Here is an 18,747-nt window from a genome sequence, read left to right as displayed (position 1 = left end):
AAAGAGGGGCGGTCCAGGCGTGGTGCCAGGGTCCCTTCCGTACAACAGGCCATGCCAACTGAGTAAACAGTGGTGGACACATGATATTTCTTAAAAACAAAATCCTGATTCATTCACACTCCCTGTTGTTTACCTGAGGTGTTTGTTTTTTTTCTCCTGGGCTATTTCAGGTCTGACAGGTTTGAGGGGAGAGCAGAGCTGGGGTCAGAGCCAACTGGGAGGGAAAGGGACTAGTGGGTCAAGGGAGGTCCATCCCCTTTCTAACAAGACTGGAAAGGGTCCTGTTCTGGGACCCTCTTGGATGTCCTGGGATAAATCCCTTCCCTTCTCTAGGCCTCTGCCCAAGCCCTGGCCCCTCCCTTCTGAATCCTCCCTTTCAAAGTGAAGTATTAATATTCTTCACGTTTGGGTCCTTTCTAAACGTGCTTTAGAGTGGGGTGGGGTGGGGCAGCCCTTCATGGAGACAGGTTGGCAGAAGCCAATTCCTGACAAAGGACTGATGAATCAGGGGCTGTAGGTGGCATTCTCTGCCAGGCAGGGGGCAGGCCCAGCAGGTGGGCAGGGGGAATCGTCTCTCCCTGCTCCCAGATCTAGACCATTCCTATCCTTCATCCATGTGCCTGGTATCTTCCACCAGGCTCTGGGGCCTGGGCCAAGAAAAGGGTGTGGGAGATCCTTGTGGATAGAAAGGACACCCAGAGCCCCAGAAAAAGAGCAGACACACACCCCCACCCTCCGCCTCAGAGTTGAGAAATTCTTCCTACAGAAACAACTCTTAAAGATAATATAAAAGATAGACATTCCAATAGAAAAGCAGGCAGAGGATAGGAATTTAAAAACCACACACACACAGTCAATAAACATATGAAAGGTTGCTTTAATTACTCAAAACTGAAAATTGAACATCACAACAGCATGAAGTCCGGGCAGGGGTTCCCCACCTTTTAGAGTTGAGAAATTCTTCTGATGTCTAACTTCCTGGAATCCTTTCCTCTTCCTTATACAGTGCTAATGACTGCATTCATTTTTCTTTCCTTTAAAGACTGTCATTCTTCCCCCACCCAAAGATCATAACTGGCCTGATTTATTAACATAAAGTAGTGGGATGCTGACAACTTTTAAAGAACTTGACAATCTTCCCAGCATAAAGTAATAAACTCTATGTTCTAGGTGCTCAAGGAGACTCCCACTGGTCCCCTCCATCCATGGCAGGGACCCCTCTCTCCTCTTCCCCTAGGAGCCCCGGAATAGCCACCTGGCCCTGCGGTCCCTAAGGACTCGTCTCACACTGACACCTTCACCTGGCATGCCCCCTCCATGCCTACCTATCCAGTGTTTAAATAAGGGTTGCTATGTACATACATTAGAATATCATCTTTTAAAAATTCTCACAATTGGTAATTCTTCCACCAGAAAAGTTGTGAGGATGGTGAAGATGAGGCAGCAAAAGCCTTTGGCACGACACCTGCAATATGGAATATACTGCGTAATGGAATGGTATGGAATATACTGCATAAATAGTAGCTATTGCTGGATCTTCACGGAGCAAATCAGGTTTCTTCTTACCAATCAGGTTTTAAAGCGTCACCTCAGAGAGGCCCTCCTAGACCACTTTCCAGGTGCCACCCCTCTACCTGTCACTCTACCCCCTCATTCTATTTTATCTTAATGTTTGTCACTCTCTGATGTCATGGCATTTATTTACTGTCTTTCTCCCTCCAGCACGAGGACATCACCTCTGCAAGGGCAAAGATCTTGACTACCTTGTATACTGATATATTCCCAACACCTACAGTGCATCACCTGACACACAGCAGGTGCTCCATACATGTGTGTGTTCATTTGAAAATCAACTTTATTGAAGTATAATTGACATACAGTACAATGCATCCATTTTCAGTTGTACCTGTTGGAGGAGTTTTGACTCCTGTACCCCTGTGCTAAGGCATAAACCATTTCCATCCTCCTCCTGAGTTTTTTGCAGTCACTTTCCCTCCACCCCATCCCTAGATAATATAATTTTGTTGTGAAATGAATGAATCTTGAATTGGAAGGGACTGGCCCCAAGGTCTGGGGGGGAGCTATTCACATCCGTGTACAACAGCCTCTGCTTATAATGCCTTTTCACGATCTCATTTACTGCTCACATATGACGCCATGGTTGCCCAGAGTGGCAAGGTGACCTGTAGCAGAGTCTCCAAAGCCAAGAGGGAGGGTATCAGGGCCAAGGGCCTGGCATCTTGGCAAGTTTGTGGGTGCCCCAGGCTCATGGGCCTGGGTACACCATAAGGACAGGCAAAAGGCTACTTGTGGCCCCACCTCTACATCACTGTCCCAGGCCTCCAGCCAACTGAGGAGACACCTTGGGATGCCCAGATGTGAGCCACTGCTGCTCCCCCCTCCCAGGGTAGAGGAGGCCTTTCAGTCCCTTTAGTTTAGGCTGTGGGAAAAATAAAATGGGGCTGGTAGCATCATTTGCTTCTGGTTGCTCAAAGAGAACTGGCTGTCAGGAGACTTGGCTTCTGGCTGGGTTCGCCTCTGCTTTGCTGTGTGACTTTGGCAAGTCCCTCTCCCTCTCTGGGTCTCGGTTTCAGTCTCTGTAAAAGGAAACTGGTAATTCCTGCCAGCTTGACTTCAATTCCGCCTGATGACTCTGCTGTGTGAATACATCCTGCTCTTTAAAGACTATGCCTCTGCCTGTTCCATCCCCAGTTCCTGGAATGCTGTCCCCCAGTATCTGCTGTCAAAATTCTAGTTTTTCAACTTGTAGTTCAACCTGTAGTACCACTCCCTCTGCGATTTTCCTCAAAACAGAATGTTATGCTCCTTCCTCAAGCTTCTATATGCTTTTGAGGGCAGGGACTATGATGAATAGAATTGTGGGTTCTGTTTATTGAGATGACCGATCCTATGCCAGGCACTGTACTAGTCACTATTATCTCATTTAATCTGCATAACAAAGCATCATTATTCTCATCTGACAGAAGAGGAGTAATGCCACTTATTCAGGGTCACAAAGCAGGCAAGGCAGCTTGGGCATCCTCTCATTTCAGCCCCAGCGTCTTGCAGAGGGCCTGGTAAGCAGAAGGTGTTTGTCACCTGTTTGCTGAATGACTGCTAAGCCACTGAATTCATGAATGAGTGCCTGCATCGCATTACTCAATTTCAAACTTTCCTTCTGTGGTGTTGACAGGACTGAATTCCCCGTGTTCAGTAGTGTTAACTTTTATTACCATCATTTTCTGCCTATCTCACAGTTACAGTTAGACCTAATTGCAGGGTGGGATGCAGGGAGAAGTGGTGAGTGCTCAGTCACCCAGGTAAGCAGGCAGAAACTGGATGACCCTTGGGGTGCTGTACAGGAGGTGTGAGCATCAATAGCCAAGGAAGGCCGGTGCCACCCTAGTCCGTGATCTGGGAATCTCGGTTGTTAACCGATCTGCCCCACCAGCTTGGGAGGTCCCGAGGCTAGGATTGAAACACATTCCTCTGGCACCCGTGACCAACCAAGCCCAGCCCTGCAGGCCCAGCACCCTGAGTTCAAGCGTTTGAATCTGAGTCTTATAGAAACTGTAAAGTGCTGTTATTTTTTTCCATCCCTCACTTGGCCTGTCCCATGAACAACCTCCTGAGTGAAATACCCATATGCTGACCTTAGGAATGTCCGCCTGGCACTGGGACCAGGAATGCCTTTGGGCCCGAGCCCTCCAGGCCACCTCCCCTTTCCTTGCACTATTGTGCAAGACAAGCCGGCACACCTTCTGGGCAGGTCGGATCAAGGCCAGGAAACTTCCTGAGAATCGGCGGCAGCGGCGGGCGGGGCTGGGGCCAGGGGGGCATGGTGCAGGTAGCAGGGAGCGGGAGGAGTGGGGTGCGAACGAACGTCGGCCTAGTGATTCCTACCAGTGCCCCACGTCCTCCTCGGCGTGATTCTTGGCCAGCGCCGGGAGGGGAGGGAGTGACACCCTGGGCACCTTCCGTTCTTTCAGATGCCCCCACCAGCCCATCTCTTTCTCGGGTTCGATCTGGGTCCCGTGCGCCTGGCACGTCTCTCGCGTTTCCCTTTCTCCGACCTTCTCTTTGTCTCTGTCTTGCGGCCGGTCGGGGCGTCCCCCGCCCCCGGCCCCGCCTGCCCGCGGCCAAGGAGGGGGCGGGGCTCTACTCCGGGGGAGGGGCCTGGCGGGGCGGGGCGGGGCGCGGCGCGGCCGGGCTGCTGGGCGGCCGGCTGGGGAGCGCGGCTGAGGCGGTCCCGGGACCGACGCTGCTGGAGCGCGAGCGGAGCAGAGGCCTCAGCCAGGGCAGAGGGAGCTGCGGGAGCAGGGCGGGCTGGGCTCCATGGCGCCAGCGGCGTCGGCCTGAGCAGCGCGGGCAGTGGCGGGTGGCAGCCGCATTCGGCCGCGCCTCTTCTTCGCCATGGGGGACGTGCTGTCCACGCACCTGGACGACGCCCGGCGCCAGCACATCACAGGTGAGTCTCGCGCCGCTCAGCGCGCCGGGGGCCCAGCTGGGAGCCCCCGGGCTACGCCACCATCCCGGCCCGCTGTTCGCGCTGTGGCTGGGGTCCCGGGAGAGTCAGGCCCCGGGCAGGGCGGGAGTGGCTGGGGACCAAGTCCATCGTCCAAGCTTGTTTCCTCCACGTCAGGGTGCCCCTTCCCAACCTCTTCTGAGCTCACCCTTCCCCCTCCCGAGGGCACTTAAACCCCCAGCACACTCAACTGGAACCTCCCTGGAGGCAGTCCCATCGGATCTCCCAACACACTACCCCAGTGGAGCTGTGGGAGGGGTCGCAGTCTCCCCACCGACCTCGGGTATCCCCATCCGGAAGCATTACAGGCCCGCCGCTCGGCCAGCATGTACTGACCTCCTTCCCTAACTGTCCCGGTCCGCAGCTCGCCCTGGCCCTAGCCCCAGTACACGTGGCGCAGGCTTCCAGAGACCAGCCCATCAACGCCTGGGACTGAGCATGGGGAGTGGGGTTAGGGATAGATGGGGTGCACAGAAGGCGTGGGTCAGAACCCCTTTTTTTTGGCTCAGGCTTAGCAGGGTGCTCCTGCTGGCAGCCGTGTTCAGGGGACTGTTGAAGGCCAGAGCCTAGCCTCCTCAGTCTCCTCCTTCAGTCAGCTCTGCTTCCAGCCTGTCACTGCACGGTGGCCACTTCTCAGAAGGGCCCCAGGCTCCTAGGGAGGCGACTGCATGCAGCAGGTACTGAGTGTCTCCTTCCCACGGGAGAATGGAGATAGGGTGAGAATGTCAGGCTGCCTGGAAGCTCAGTTCTGTGGCTCACCTCTCTGCCTTGGCTGAGGCTGCCTGGGTGGAACCCCAGCACCTGTTTCTCAGCCCTGAGATCTTGGACAAGCCTCTTAATATCCTGGCACCTTGGTTTTCTCCTCTTTGAAATGGGGTGAATGATTTCTTCTCTCCTTATGAGTTGTTGAGAGACTTACGTGAGCTACTTTACGTAGCTTGCTTAGCACAGGGCCTGGCATAGAGGAGGCACCAGGTGCCGGTCCCTGTGGGGCAGCCTGTGGAAAGAGGAGACCGTTCCCCTGGGCTGTGTTTGCCTCTCCCTGTCCAGTGGGCCCAGAACTCTGTGTCCACTTACATTTACCTCGATGTGTTCAGCAGGCCTCAGCAGCTGTTTTGCCTGTTCATCCCCCTTGAGAACAGGGACCAGGTGGCCCTTAACGCCATGTCCCCACCCCTCTGGGCACAAAGGAGGTGCTGGGCAAGGCTTGTCCAATAACTGTGGTCCTGAGTCCAGGGCTTAAGCTTCCTCTTTATGCCAGGCCTGGGGCTGGGCCAGGGGTGAGGGTGATGTAGAAATGAGTCAGACCCTCTCCAGCCTTGGACCAGCAGGGGAGTGAGTCCTGGAAGTCTTGCTTGTAGGACAGGCCTGGACTCTGGGAGGAGGAAGGCCGGGGCGGAGTCTTCCTGTCCCCTCCCTGCCAGTGGCAGCCTCCTGGGGCTCTGTAACAGTCTGTCCATTCACGACCTCCTGTTGGGGCCCCTCACCCAGCCTGGGTGGGGTGTGCTTCCCCCTCTTCAGTGGGGTTTTTCCTTCCCTCACACCCAGCCTTGGCTTTCCCCTCTTCCCACCTCCTGGGCAGGGAACTGCCTGCTCCCCCTCTTCTCCCCTGCCATTTACAGGGGAGGAGACTGAGACCACAAAAGGTGAAGTGTCCTCTCCTGGACAGGGTTGGGTTTGTTTTGTGGATACCAGGCTGGGTGGAAGAGGGTTGTGCCCATTCAGAGCTTGCTGGCCTCCCTCTTCTCAACACTTCAGTGCTATTAATAACCCTCTTCAAATGCCTCAAATTCCTGGTCCAGGCTCACCTGAGGAAGCTCCTGAGGTGTGGGGGTGGGAGGTTGAAAGGGGAGGAAACCAGCAAGCCTCCAGCCCCCTCCCAAGGAAGTGAGCTGCTGTAGAAATTTCTGCTGGAGGGGAATGAGGGCGTGCCTCTGCCACCTCCAGTGATCCTGCACCCTCCTCACCCCACCCAAAGAGCAGTGGGCATTTTTATGCCAGACAATTAAAATTCCAGTGCCCTCCCTACCTGGGGACTGGGTCTCCGCCCAGGAGACCTAGGGCCGCCCCTGTAGAAACGTCAGGGTTTGGAACATCCGCTTCCCACAGTGCTCTGAGCTCTGAGGCCTGTTAGGGTTCTGTGGGCTGGCCGGCCCGCCCCCGAGCAGGTGAGCAGGTGAATGCCAGCCTGCAAGTCCTGGCAGGGGTCAGGCGCGCTCCTGCCCATGGTGCTGTTTTGCTGTCACGGCGCCTTTCATCCTGGGATTTCAAAGCCCCTGGCAAGCAGGGGCTTGTTCTCGCACCAGGGCCCCAGGAGGCTGATGGCAGGATGATTTCCTCCTGTTTTCATGGGAGTTTGCATGGAGGAAAGAGCCCTGGCCTGGGAGCCAGGAGGCCTGCGTAACCTCGAGCAGCTAGTTACTCTGCCCGGGACTGTTCCCCTACTTGAGAACTGAAGCGGTCGGTGTGCTACCTGATAGCTGAAGTCCCTTCCAGCTCTGAGGGCCTAATGATCCCCAAATTTCCCACAGATCTCAGGGTCCCCACATTGACTCCACCGTGGTTAGCTGGTGGGACCTTGGACCAACATCTTAATCTCTATTTTCTTGTCTGTACCATGGGAGTAAGAGTCCCTTCCTGCGAGGTCCTGTTGCCAAGGACTTAATGCGATAATGCAGGTAAGAAAGTCAGCCCAGTGCTTGGGGCATAGTAAGTGCTCAGGGTGAGATTATCATTTACTCCCTGTTATTGATTCTCTCGTGGGCAAAGAGAGTGGCCAGCTATTTGGCGTTTGAAGGAGGCAATTGTAGCTGTGGCTTAGGTCCCGTTTCTCTGAGGTGTGTGCATTCCCTGGGGTCAGGGTGGATGCCAGGTCCCTGGATTCAAGAATCCACCAGGTTTTCAGAAATCTTGATGACCTGGTTCCTTCTGTTTTGTCATATGTGTGAGATGGATGTCGGCTCTCTGGAGTGGGAGGGCAGTGACGGGGAATCCTGCAGGGAAGTAGCATGTGGAGAGGTCAGGGTTAGGCCAATCCACACCTTCCACCTGGTCCAGAGTACAGCACTAGGATAAGAGAGTGGAAATACCTGGGTGGCCTGTGTCAGCACTGTCTGACGGGTTCTTTGCGTATGGTCTGAGACACATAAATCAAGATGGAGCAGGTGAGGGACTGAGCTCGCTGTTGCTCAAGATGGGCAAGTAGGGGCTGGGGGCTGTGGCTTTGGCAGGAAACCTGGCTTTGCCTGGGGGGGTCAGGGGGTGGGGCTGTGCCTCTAGGACACCTCTGGAAGGACTCAGCTATTGCTCCAGAAGTTCTATTGATCAGGATGAAATTGTGGCGGCCAAGGACCCTCCCGCCTATGTACAAGCATACTGCCCTAAAGTTGATTCCCTGAGGGCTGCTGAGAGAGTCTGCCCGTACCTGTGCTCCTCGCTCTGCCCTTCCCCTTGCTGATTCTTCTCTGAAATAGAATTCACCTGCCAGACTATGCGTCCACTTAAAGTGTAAAAGTCAGTATTGTTTTATATATCCACAAAGTTGTGCAACCATCACCACAATCCATTTTAAAACACTTTTATCACCCCTGAAAGAAACCCTCTACCTATTTGTACTCACGCTCGTTCCCCCCCAAGTCCTTCCCCCCAGTCCTTCCCGACTCTATGCAAACACTGCAAATGAATGTTGTCTGATTGCAGGGGCATTGCGCACACAATGTGGGAGTGTAAAGTAAAAAAACCAAAGCTGCCTCCATCTTTCCTCCCTTCAACCCCGCTCCCAGGAGAAACCACTCAAGTTTGATGTGTAGCTGTTTCCACACATACAGCTCTGTGTACACATGCAGTTAGCTCTGTTTATAAAAAGAGGTTCAATGATATGTTTCTGTGGTTTGACTTTTTTCACGCAGTATATTTTGAACATCTCTCCGTGCCAGAACATACGAGTCTGCCTCATTCTTCTATCCGTGGGTTTCTTTCTGTGCTTGGTGTGGTTTATTTACCTAGTCCCTTGTTAATGGACATTGGGGTTATTTCCAGTGTTTGGCTAGCAATCACCGCGCTGCCCGAAACTCTGTGTATATGTCCCGCACCTTGTTCTAGTGTCACGGAGGCCTCAAAATGGAACTCCTGGGTCCCTTTTAGATGTATTGACACATAGCCTCTGAAAAGGCTGTAAACATTTGACACTCCGTCCTGTTGGTATGAACTCTGTACGAGTATCTTGTTTGTTTATTGAGCAAAACAAGGAATGCCTTTTTCCAAATTGATTTTAAAAACCTACCACTCCACATTTGGAAAATGGCTGTAGGTCCCAGGAGTGAACGGATGGAGGTGTCTGCTTTGGGCCAGCCCCCACCCAAGTGTGTGGCTTCCTAGTTGCTGTCTGAGCTTTGCCGAGAGACCAGGCTGGCCGGAAGCAGTGCCGGGCTCTGCCTGGGTTACTGCCCTTAGTTAAGGTCTGGGTCAGCCCCCGGGGGTGAAGTGTCTGGGGATTCTGCTCCACTCTTGTGTCTCTTACATAACGTGCTTTTGTTGGGGTTGACCCTGCCCTCCCCTGCCATTCAGCCTCCACTCTGTTCCTTTCTCAGTGCTGAGACCTCTGGCCTCGCCTGCTAGGAGCTGCCTCCTGCCTCACCCCTCCATCCTTCCCACTCCACCCCTCCATTCTTCCCATACACACTGCCAGAGACCTTTCTAAACTCAAACTGGGCCATGGCCCTCCCTCCCTGCCTCCAAGGAATGAAGTTTAGAGACAAGACTAGGCATCACTCACGATCCTGAGAGAACCACTTTATTCTTTAGCGGTCTTTCCTTTCTGTGTTTATTGGTATACATTACGGAGACCATGGCTCAATTTGTGTCTTGCTTCCTCCACTAAACGATTTATAGGTCATTAGAACCTCCCTTGAAGCAATCCCAAGGATTGCCTCTTGTGCCACCTGAGGCCTCCCTGTGAGGAAAGGCTATTTCCTTAGCCTTTCCCCTGATGCTGGGCATTGCCACACTCTACTGTGACCAGACAGTTGGCTTTCAAGGGCAAACTGAGTCACTGTGTTTGCTTCCTTTCCCATCTGGTCAGCTCCCCTGCTGAGGACAGACTCATCCTCTGGCCCTAGTCTGCCTGCGTGCGCTGGCTTGCTTCCACCTATCGGCATTTTGAGGGAGGCTCCTTCCTGGGAGCCCCTGTCATGTCTGAACATCCACAGGGGAGTAGGCTCAAAGGGGCTGCCTGTGAGCTGGGCCGTGGACTGATGACATTGGCCTCTGGGTATGTGTGACCACTTACTCTTGCTGCAAGGACGCCATTGATATGTCTCCTGCCTGAGAATGGTGGTTGATGAGTAGGGAGGGGCTGTATCAGGCTCTGAATGATACCTGTAAGATCAGTTGCCATTTAACTGAGCACTTACTATGTGCTAGGCCTTCCTTTGCCTGTATACCTCATTGAATCTTCACCCTCTGTGCCCCTCCCCAACGTTGAACAGGTGGGGGCAGAGCTAGTCCGTGGCAGGCCTACGCCCAGATCTGGGAGTCCAAGGCCTTCGCTGTTACAACCATGCTCCACTGTGACCAGACGTTTCCTAGTGCCCAGATCGGGCAGGGGACAATGTGGAAAAGTCCCCAAAAGAGGCAGGCAGTGGGGGGGAGGGGATTTGGGAGCAGAGTGGAATGTGTCAGAGGCTCTAGTACAGTTGCACAAATCTCTCCCTCCCATCATTACTCAGCCTGAGACTCAAGTCCCTCGTTGGCCCGTCCTGTTCTCCCTCGTGTCGCCCCCTCCTCCTCTGCAGGCAGAGCTTATGACTCACTTTGCCCTGGGTCTCCAGCAACAGCATCCTGTGGGTTGCACAAATTCCTGAGCTGCTTTTCCCTTCCCCCGCTCCACTCCCCTCCGCTTCCCTGTGGGGTGGGGGGAGGAAGGGGTTCTGTAGCTTATGCTGGGCAGTTTTAAGGAATAATGAAGGCAGATGCCTAGGTTTAAACCCTCGAGGGTGGGGCTGAGCCTTGTCCCCTCCTGGTGGAATCTCAGGGCCTCAGTCTGGAAGACTGCAATCTTCTGATCTCACAGATTTTTAAAACTGGAAGAACAGGAAGTACCCGCCTCCTCATGGTACCTGGTTCCACCCCCTGGGAACCATCCAGGTTTGGAGATGTACTACCTGTGGCCCACTGCCTGGTGACATAGTAGACGGTAAATTAGAAGAAGCAGGGAGTTGAGAGGTTCGGGGCAAGGCTCTGCAGTCAGACAGCTTGGGTTCGAGTCCCAGCTCTGCCACTAGAGGGACTGGTGTTTTGGGGCAAGTCAGTCACCTGTGAGCCTCAGCTTTGTCTATAAGAGAGGATGATAGTAGTGGGATCAAAGTGACCGCCCCTGTCATTCGTAGCTTACGATTGGCACTTCATGGAGGGAGATGTGCCAGGTGTGTCCTGGGAGGGTGGCCTGCCTCAGGTTGAGGAGCGCCAGCCTGTGGCCCTGGATACCTGCAGTTGTCAGACCTGCAGGTACCTGGAGGGTGGTGACACAGGGGCCATGGTTACATAGCAGCCAGTCGTTCAACAGCAGTGTCCATACTGTGCCCAGGATTGGGCAGGGCACAGAATATGTGGGCGAAAGACAGATGGGAACACGCCCCCGCCCCCCACGCACACACCTGGCCATGTGCCTAGAACTAGACTTGGTCCTGAGCCTGGTCCAGTTGATCATTTGCTATGTGACTCGACCAATGGCTGTGCCTCTCTATGCCTTTTCTCCACATCTGTGGCCCCAAGACCAGTATCTACCCATGGCAATTCTCTGCCTCTGAAAACCCTTTCCTTGGGGTGTTGAGGTGCTCCCCAAAGGCAGAGATGTGTGTTTGGATGTTAGAAGTTGAGGTGGAGGGTCCCTGTCTGCATGCCTGTGAGACTCCACAGGGGTGTGGATGAGCTCTGGCCCCAGACACACTTGGTCGTTCTTTTATTCATTCGATAAATAGCTGTTGAGCACCTACTACGTGCCAGGCACTGCGGTAGGCACTGGGGGAAGGAGGGCCCAGTGCTGAGAGGGAGGCCTGCACCAGGGTGAATGGCGGTGGGACACAGTCTGGGGACAGTGTGTGTGGGGCATTTGGAATAACTAGGCCTCCATGATGGTGGTGCGTGAGGTTGGGGAGGTCTGATGTCTGTTCTTCTTGGCCTTGTGGGGTGGATGGACCCCACAGGTATCAAGGCAGCCAGTGATCCTGCAGCCTCTGCTCCCATTCCTGTAATGACAGGAGACTCACTCCCTTCCTAAGCACCTCTGAGTATGAGAACCTCCTTTCCTTCCAAGGGGCGGAGTGGGAGGAGGGCTGGACCTGGATTCTGAAGACCTGGTTTTGAGATCCTGTCTCAGCTGCCCTGTTATTTGACAGGTGCCTTCCCTTTTCAGGGTCTCAGCTTCCTCATCTGGAAAGTGGGCATAACAGTCACCCAAACCTGCTGGGTTGTGAGGGAGCAATGAGATGTTGTGGGTAAATCTCTTTGCATTTAAGAAAGCATTGGCTCCTACTTGCTAAAGCATTAGCAATGACTGTTGTGTAAAGTCCATGATAGGACCCTGGCCACGGGAGCCCCTCCTTTCAGGGAGGTCAAAAATGTGGGCGTGGGCCAGGGCACCAGGTACAGGGTCCATGTGCGGGGGCAGGGCTCCAGTCAGTGACTGGGCATTCATGAGGAGCACAGGAAGAATGGATTGTGGTTTGCAAAGTATGAACCCCAGTTTCCCACTTACACATCTGTGGCCAAACCAACTAAAGCTACTGTCCATCCTCCCCACATTCCATGCAGAACAGAGCTATTTGTGTCCAGCTGAGTTTGTTAAGATAGAATCTTCTAGAAGAGGAGTCCTTTGGGCAGGAAACTATTTATCCTATTGTGTTCCGCTCACCTCAAATCCACGCCACCTTCCAGTAGCCATTTATGGATGCTGGCTAAAGGTGAGAGTCCCAGGGCTGGTGCCAGGTGACTTTTGGTAAGACCGTCTTCCTCTCTGGCCTCACTTTGTCTTTCTGTGCAATGGGCACAGTCTCTAGTGTCCTTCTGGCTCTGACCTCTTGGGAGCCTGTGGACCTTGGGTTGCATTGAAGGCACAGTGCAGGTACCCAGAAAATATTTATTGCATGATACCATCTTGCTGTGAAAGGCAGAGCTGTCTTGTGTGGGGCCTGAGGGCCTGAGCAGGGTGGTGGGGCTGAAGCAATGACACGAGCTCGTGGGGCTTATACCAGCCAAGAAGCTCCATCACGCTGGAAGCAATGTGGTTTGTGTTGCAAAGACAGTGGATCTTTATGTTTTACAAAGCACATGTTGGCTTTAAACATTTGGTCAGCCCAACACAAGAGGCAGCAAGCAAGTCCAGCCTTGACTGGGAGGCAGTGCCAGTGAGACCCCCACGCCCACCCCTGGTGGCCTTGGGGGTGTCTCACTGGCACTGCCTCTTACTGTCCTTGGAGCCTCAGCTGTCAGTAAAATGGGAAGGGGATCCCTGCTTCTGGTGTGTGTGAAGATTCTGAGAGGCAGTTGTTCATGGCACAGGGAAGGTTCTCCGTAAGTGGCAATTCCATTTTAGGTCCGTTCTGGGAGGAGCTAGGGACTTAAGGGCTGATGGGACATCCAGAGGGGAAGTGAGCTGATAATTGCACTTCTGTTTCACTTTTTGCTTTCTCTTTTTTGTTTGTTTTTTTTTGGGAATGTTTGGGGAAGGGGGTCAGAGAAAAGAGAACAGAGCGTAAGCTTTGAGGAGCCTGCAGCCAGCTAGCCAGCGCGGAAGGTGGAAGGTTTGCTCGGGTCTGCTCTGGCCACATCTCCTCCTTGCTGAGTTTGGAGCTTGTGGGATGGGCAGTGGCTGCTTTTCTTTCTTTCTGGTCCAGACCCTTCTTTCTCCTAGCCAGTCAGGACCCTTTGCAGTCATCTAACAGATCACCTCCATTTCATTCCTGAGTAAACTGAGGCCCAGAAAGAGGAGAGGACATACCCAGGGTCCCAGAAGCTTAGATCAGGGCCCAAAACCCAGGGCCCCCATTGCAGCACGAAGCTCTTTCCATTCTTGTGTCCCCTCTTCCACCATGGACGGCCTCAGATAGCAAAGACTGGTTAGGGAAGGAGTGAGTGGCCCGGGTGGGGCTGCGAAGGTTATAATTTTGAGTACTGAGTAAACAAACAAACCCTCCGTGAAAGTGAGAGAGAAGCGGCCCTGTGCTTGCCTCACAGATAGGCCTGTGTCTGAGGAGACAGCCCAGGCCTGTCCGTGCGCAGACAGCGAAGTATTATAGAAGGTTAAAAAAAGCCAAAGCTACAGCCCCCTCCCATCCCCACTCCCATATTTAATGCTTCCAGGAAAAGGGGAGGGGGAAGAGGCAGGGCCTGACCCCCTAGGGTTACCACTGCTCAGCTCTCCAGGCTCACCTCAGCACAGTCACAGCTCACTGCGACTTTGGTCAAGGGGTGTCTCCTCTCTGGGCCTCAGTTCTCTGTCTCTAAAATGGGGAGGATCCTGTCTCACAAGGAGGTGGCGAGCCATGGGTGACGATTTGAGCCAAGTGGTTGAACACAGGAGCCCTTTCTCTCACCCTGACCCGAGGCCAGCCCGACTGCAGAATCTCTTCACTTCTTTGAGGCCAGAGGCGTGGCCCCTCTCTCCCAGCAGAAGGGTTACTTTCTCAGTGACCTGAGAGTCGGCCTGCTCCTAGGAGACCAAGCCTCCAATCCAAGTCAGGCTGCAGCAGGCCGCCCAGCTCAGCTTTCCTGTTTTCCTGTTGAGATTGTGGCAGAATCTGAGAGGAGCTGCTTCTGGGGCCTGCCCCACTGGTTGGGGGCTGGGCTGTTGATCTGGCTGGGAGCCCCCAGGGTAGACCAGCAGACTTCCTGTGTGATTAGGGGCAGAGCCCCTTCCCTTCCCTCCCCTCCCTTCTTCCTGAGAGCCCTGTGTGGCTTCTGAGAGTCTGGCTCTGTGGATGGGAGCTCTGTCCAGCCTCCATTCTAGGTCTCAGTTTCTCATGGTTCAATGAAGATGAGAGCCTCTGGGAAGCCCTATGTGTCAAGTTAGGGACCCCGAAAGGCCCTGCGGGCTCATGGACCAGCCCCTGCAGAAAGGAGTACTCTGTGATGGATTTCACCCCAGGCAGGCTGGGTTGGGACACTTCTCAGGCGCTCCTTGTATGGTTGTGGTTGTAATTCTTCTCTGTTAGGAATGCAAGGAGGGCTCGGTCATCGTGGGCTCCCCTGAGGTGGACAGTGTGGCCTTGTGGGTCAGAGCTTGTTTAGCAGCTACCAGCCAGGTGACCCTGGGACAGTTACTCTGCCTCTTTGCTGTAAAATGGGGATGATAATAATACTTCACTGGGTTGTAAAGTTTAAATTGTATTACGAGTATGAATGAATTACATTTATGTATTTAACATAGTGCTGGACACAGGAAATGCTCAATAATCAATAGCTATCATTAACACCGGTTTAAATGGTTTTAATTCCTTAGCAGTGAATGAATGAATAAATGTCATTGCAGGTTTATGTTACATTTACTGTAGCATTTAGGCACCCTGAAGCTACTGTGTTTCCCCAAAAATAAGACCTAGCTGGACCATCAGCTCTAATGCGTATTTTGGAGCAAAAATTAATATAAGACCCAGTCTTATTTTACTATAATATAAGACCCGGTCTTATATTATAGTAAAATAAGACTGGGTCTTATATTAATTTTTGCTAACCGGGTCTTATATTAATTTTTGCTCCAAAAGACTCATTAGAGCTGATGGTCCAGCTAGGTCTTATTTTTTTGGAAACACGGTATTTGGATGAAGGGTCTGGTGGGAGGCAAAGTGTGCATTAGGGGGTAAAGATGGGTGGGGTAGACAGGGGTGGGGCAGATGCAGGCGGCTGCAGAGCCTTGGCTGGTTCTGACTTCCCCTCTTCCTTCTGGAAGGAGCGGTTTGGGCCCCACCATGTCTGAGACCGCAGGCACGGAGCTCCTGCAGCCACATGTGGCTTCCTTCCTCCTGGCCGTATTCTTCCCAGTCTGACTCATTGGCTTTAAGCCCTTTGTTCTTGTCCTTGAGCCCTGAGGAGGTGGCCAGAAAAATCAGGGGCCTAGGGATTCGCTCTGGGTCTGACCTCCCCCAACAACCCTCCCCATGGTTCCCCACGCCTTTGCAGCTCCACATGCTGGGCCTCCAGGACTGAACCCCTGGTGTGACAGGCAGGGGACCCGATACCTGGGTCCTGGTGCCCCCACAGACTCACTGTGTGTCAGGCACAGGGGCACACTTGTCTGAGGGCCCTACTATGTGTTTGGCACTCAAACAAGACTTGCCCTGGCCCTGCCTGTGTAGAATTCAAGGAGAGACGCATCGAACAATAGTTATCAGTTATTAATTAAATAACTATCGGAGGGCAAATCGTTGTGACAAAATGACCAGCCTCCTAGAGAGCTCACACTTGTGGGCCCTGCGCCAGGCCCGTGCAAACACATTCCTTGGTATTGTCACAGCAATGCCTGTTATTTGCCCTCCTGTCACAGATGAGGAAACGGGCTCCTGGTGGCCAAGGGACTTGCCAGGATCCTCTGAGTGGGTGGGAGAGCGGGCCCAAGTCCCTTCCCTCTTGGTGCCTCAGTTTCTTGTCAGGTAAAATGCCCGTCTGGGAGGAGAGCTCTTGATGGAGGCCAGGTCCTGCTGCTGGCCCCACACGTGGCCTGGGTCATCACTCCTCGATCGTTTCAGGACGAAGAGCACAGCCTGCATAATCACAGTGCCAGACTGGATTTGTAGTCCCCGAAATCCTTTCTTTGTGTATCCTGAGGCGAAAATATGGGGTACAGAGGCACCGAGACTCAGGCATTGCGTCTTTCTAAAGGCTGGGCAGGAAATGGCTGCCCAAGGACGGCGGGCCTCCGAAACCCCACCACCAATGGGAGCAAGCGCAGAAAGGCAGCTCAAAGCCCCTGGTGAAAGCTCCCCGCCATTCGACTCGGGGAATTTACCTGAATGTGGTGGAATGGTTACGTTATCTTACAGCATTGGTTAAAACGAGAGACAAGGGGGGGCGTGGAGCAATGTCAACCAGTAGGTCATGTTCAATGGCATAACATGTAGCCAGTAAGGTGAAGGTATAGCTCCGTATGTCTGCGGGTGTATTTATCTGTACAGGTGTAGAAAAAATACAGAAGGAAATTCGTTAAAATATTAATAGAGTCTTTTTTGTTTTTTGTTTTTTTAGGGATGGTAGGGTAATGGATTATTAAATTTGTTTTCATTCTTTCTTGGTTTCTTTTTCATGGTAAATATATTAAATTTAAAAAATAGTCCTATTGACCATATTTTGGGGGAAATTTCGATTCTTCTGACTCCAGAATCTGACCACCCTGGCCTGAGTGGAGTCCTGCGGGGATTGCAAAGCACAGGGCATGCTTGGGAGAGAGGGAGAAAGCAGAGAAGATTCTGGAAGGGGGGGGGGTTGAGTTGAGTCTTAAAAGACAGGATGGATTTTGGCCACCAGAGTTGGGGTACAGGTAGGTGGAGGGAGTGGCTTTAGCGCAGCCTGGACCTTAGTGGCAGGATAGTGTAGTAGGCCCGGTCTCTTGGCAGCAAGCTCTGAGCTCTCTTTTAGACCTGCAGTGGCTCCCTCCTGCCAGCATCCCCCAAAGGGCAGCTTCTCAGCCTCTGGAGGCCTGAACTTTCAACTTTGAGCTGCCCTTTTTATGGTTGCTGTTGTTACATAAGCAATATTTAATGATCAATGAAAATTAGAAAATAAAGGTAAGTAATAGGAAGAAAATGAAAATCGCCAATAATCCTACCACCCAGAAGAGTGACTTTCAGGCCTTTTCCTGACGTATAACCCACAGTGGGTTGTGGGCATTCGCGTGCATGTCATCCGCCTGCAGCATGGCTGTGGGGTATTTCATTATGTCCCAACAGTCGGCGCTTCAACTTTCTCAGCCAGACCCTTCTCGTTAGGCACTTGGTGTGTTTCTGTTTTTCATTGTTGTAAACAGTACTCTGTGAGACAGTGATCGTTTCTGTGGCATTAATGCATTGATTCCACCGTTGTTTGAGAGCCCGCTCAGTGCCAGGTGGTGTGTGGGGCTGTGGGTGCCGGATGGGTGGGGAGGCAGCATGGTCCTTGCCCTCTAAGGGTCCCAGGCCAGGCGGAAGGTCATCTTTGGGAGCCCAGGGAGCAGCAGTAACCCAGACTTGGAGGTGAGGGAAGGCTTGTTGGAGGGCGGGCTATCTAGGTGAGACCTAAAAGGGTGGAGAAGAGCAGGGTCATGGGCAGAGGGCAGCTCTGCAGAGGCCCATTGTGGGGAACCAGAATTTCTCAGAAATTGGTGCTTTTGCCCTGCTTCTTGCTGGCCATGGCAGCAGCGCCCACATATACACAACACATTGGTAGTTGTTTTTCAAAGTGCCAATACATCTGTCCCTCTGTGGGGCTGGGATCTCCTCTGGTGGGGGACACAGAAGCAGGGTGATGTACCTGCCCCGGGGGAGAATCTGGCAGACCCAGGCCTCCAGCCTCTCGGCGTGGTCCCCCACCCACCACCTGTGCCAGCTGGAGTGAACAGAGGAGGCTCAACTACAGGGCCTGCTCAGCTCCAATTTCCAGGCCTTTTGCAGGTGCTGTATCGGTTGACAGAATCTGCCGGAAGAAGAAACTGAGGATTGGAGCTTAGGTGACAGTTTGGTTTGTGTGACAGGGTGGTGACCTTTTCTGCTGTTGATGTGTGACCTTGGGCTAGCCTGGCTGGCTCCAGACCGGGCATCACCTGTACAGGAAGCACCCTACTGGGATTGGAGTGCCCATGGCTAACACTGCCCCGGGACAGGGGAAGGGTCTGTCCCCAGGCTTGAACCTCGTCCTCTTCCTGTGTCTTAAGATGCCTGGGAGGTGCTAATTGAGGTGCTCAGATGTAATCTCACAATCAGGGACAAATATTTATGTGCTAGGTACTGTGCTCAGTGCTGGGGATATGTCATGAATGACATAGACCGAGTCCCTGCCCTCGTGGACACTAAACAGTTAATTATTGAGGCAAAGTTGTGCTGATAATCATCGGGGGTGGTTCTGACCCATTGAATGGGGGCAGTGACTGTCAGGGACAGTGCCATTGGTACCCCAGGTTGACAGGTGAAATTTGGGACGATGTGATTATGCCTGACTGGTGGCTCCCCTGGACCTGACCATGTGATCCTGTGTTGGGGAGG

The 18,747-nt window shown here is 53.1% G+C and overlaps 1 protein-coding gene across 1 annotated transcript in view; it reads left to right on the top strand.

The window, feature by feature from the left end:
- Positions 1-4,196: 4,196 nt before the first annotated feature.
- NIBAN2 (niban apoptosis regulator 2) overlaps positions 4,197-18,747 on the top strand; it is a 48,759-nt gene continuing 34,208 nt past the window's right edge. The window contains exon 1 of the mRNA XM_081066034.1: positions 4,197-4,468. Coding sequence (XP_080922160.1) covers positions 4,414-4,468 — 55 coding nt within the window. The 5' untranslated portion in view covers positions 4,197-4,413. The remainder of the gene's footprint in view (positions 4,469-18,747) is intronic.

Source organism: Rhinolophus hipposideros (genome assembly GCF_964194185.1).
Source record: "Rhinolophus hipposideros genome assembly, chromosome: 11".
In the NCBI taxonomy this organism is placed as follows: domain Eukaryota; kingdom Metazoa; phylum Chordata; class Mammalia; order Chiroptera; family Rhinolophidae; genus Rhinolophus; species Rhinolophus hipposideros.
This window is presented reverse-complemented; position numbering and strand designations above follow the sequence as displayed.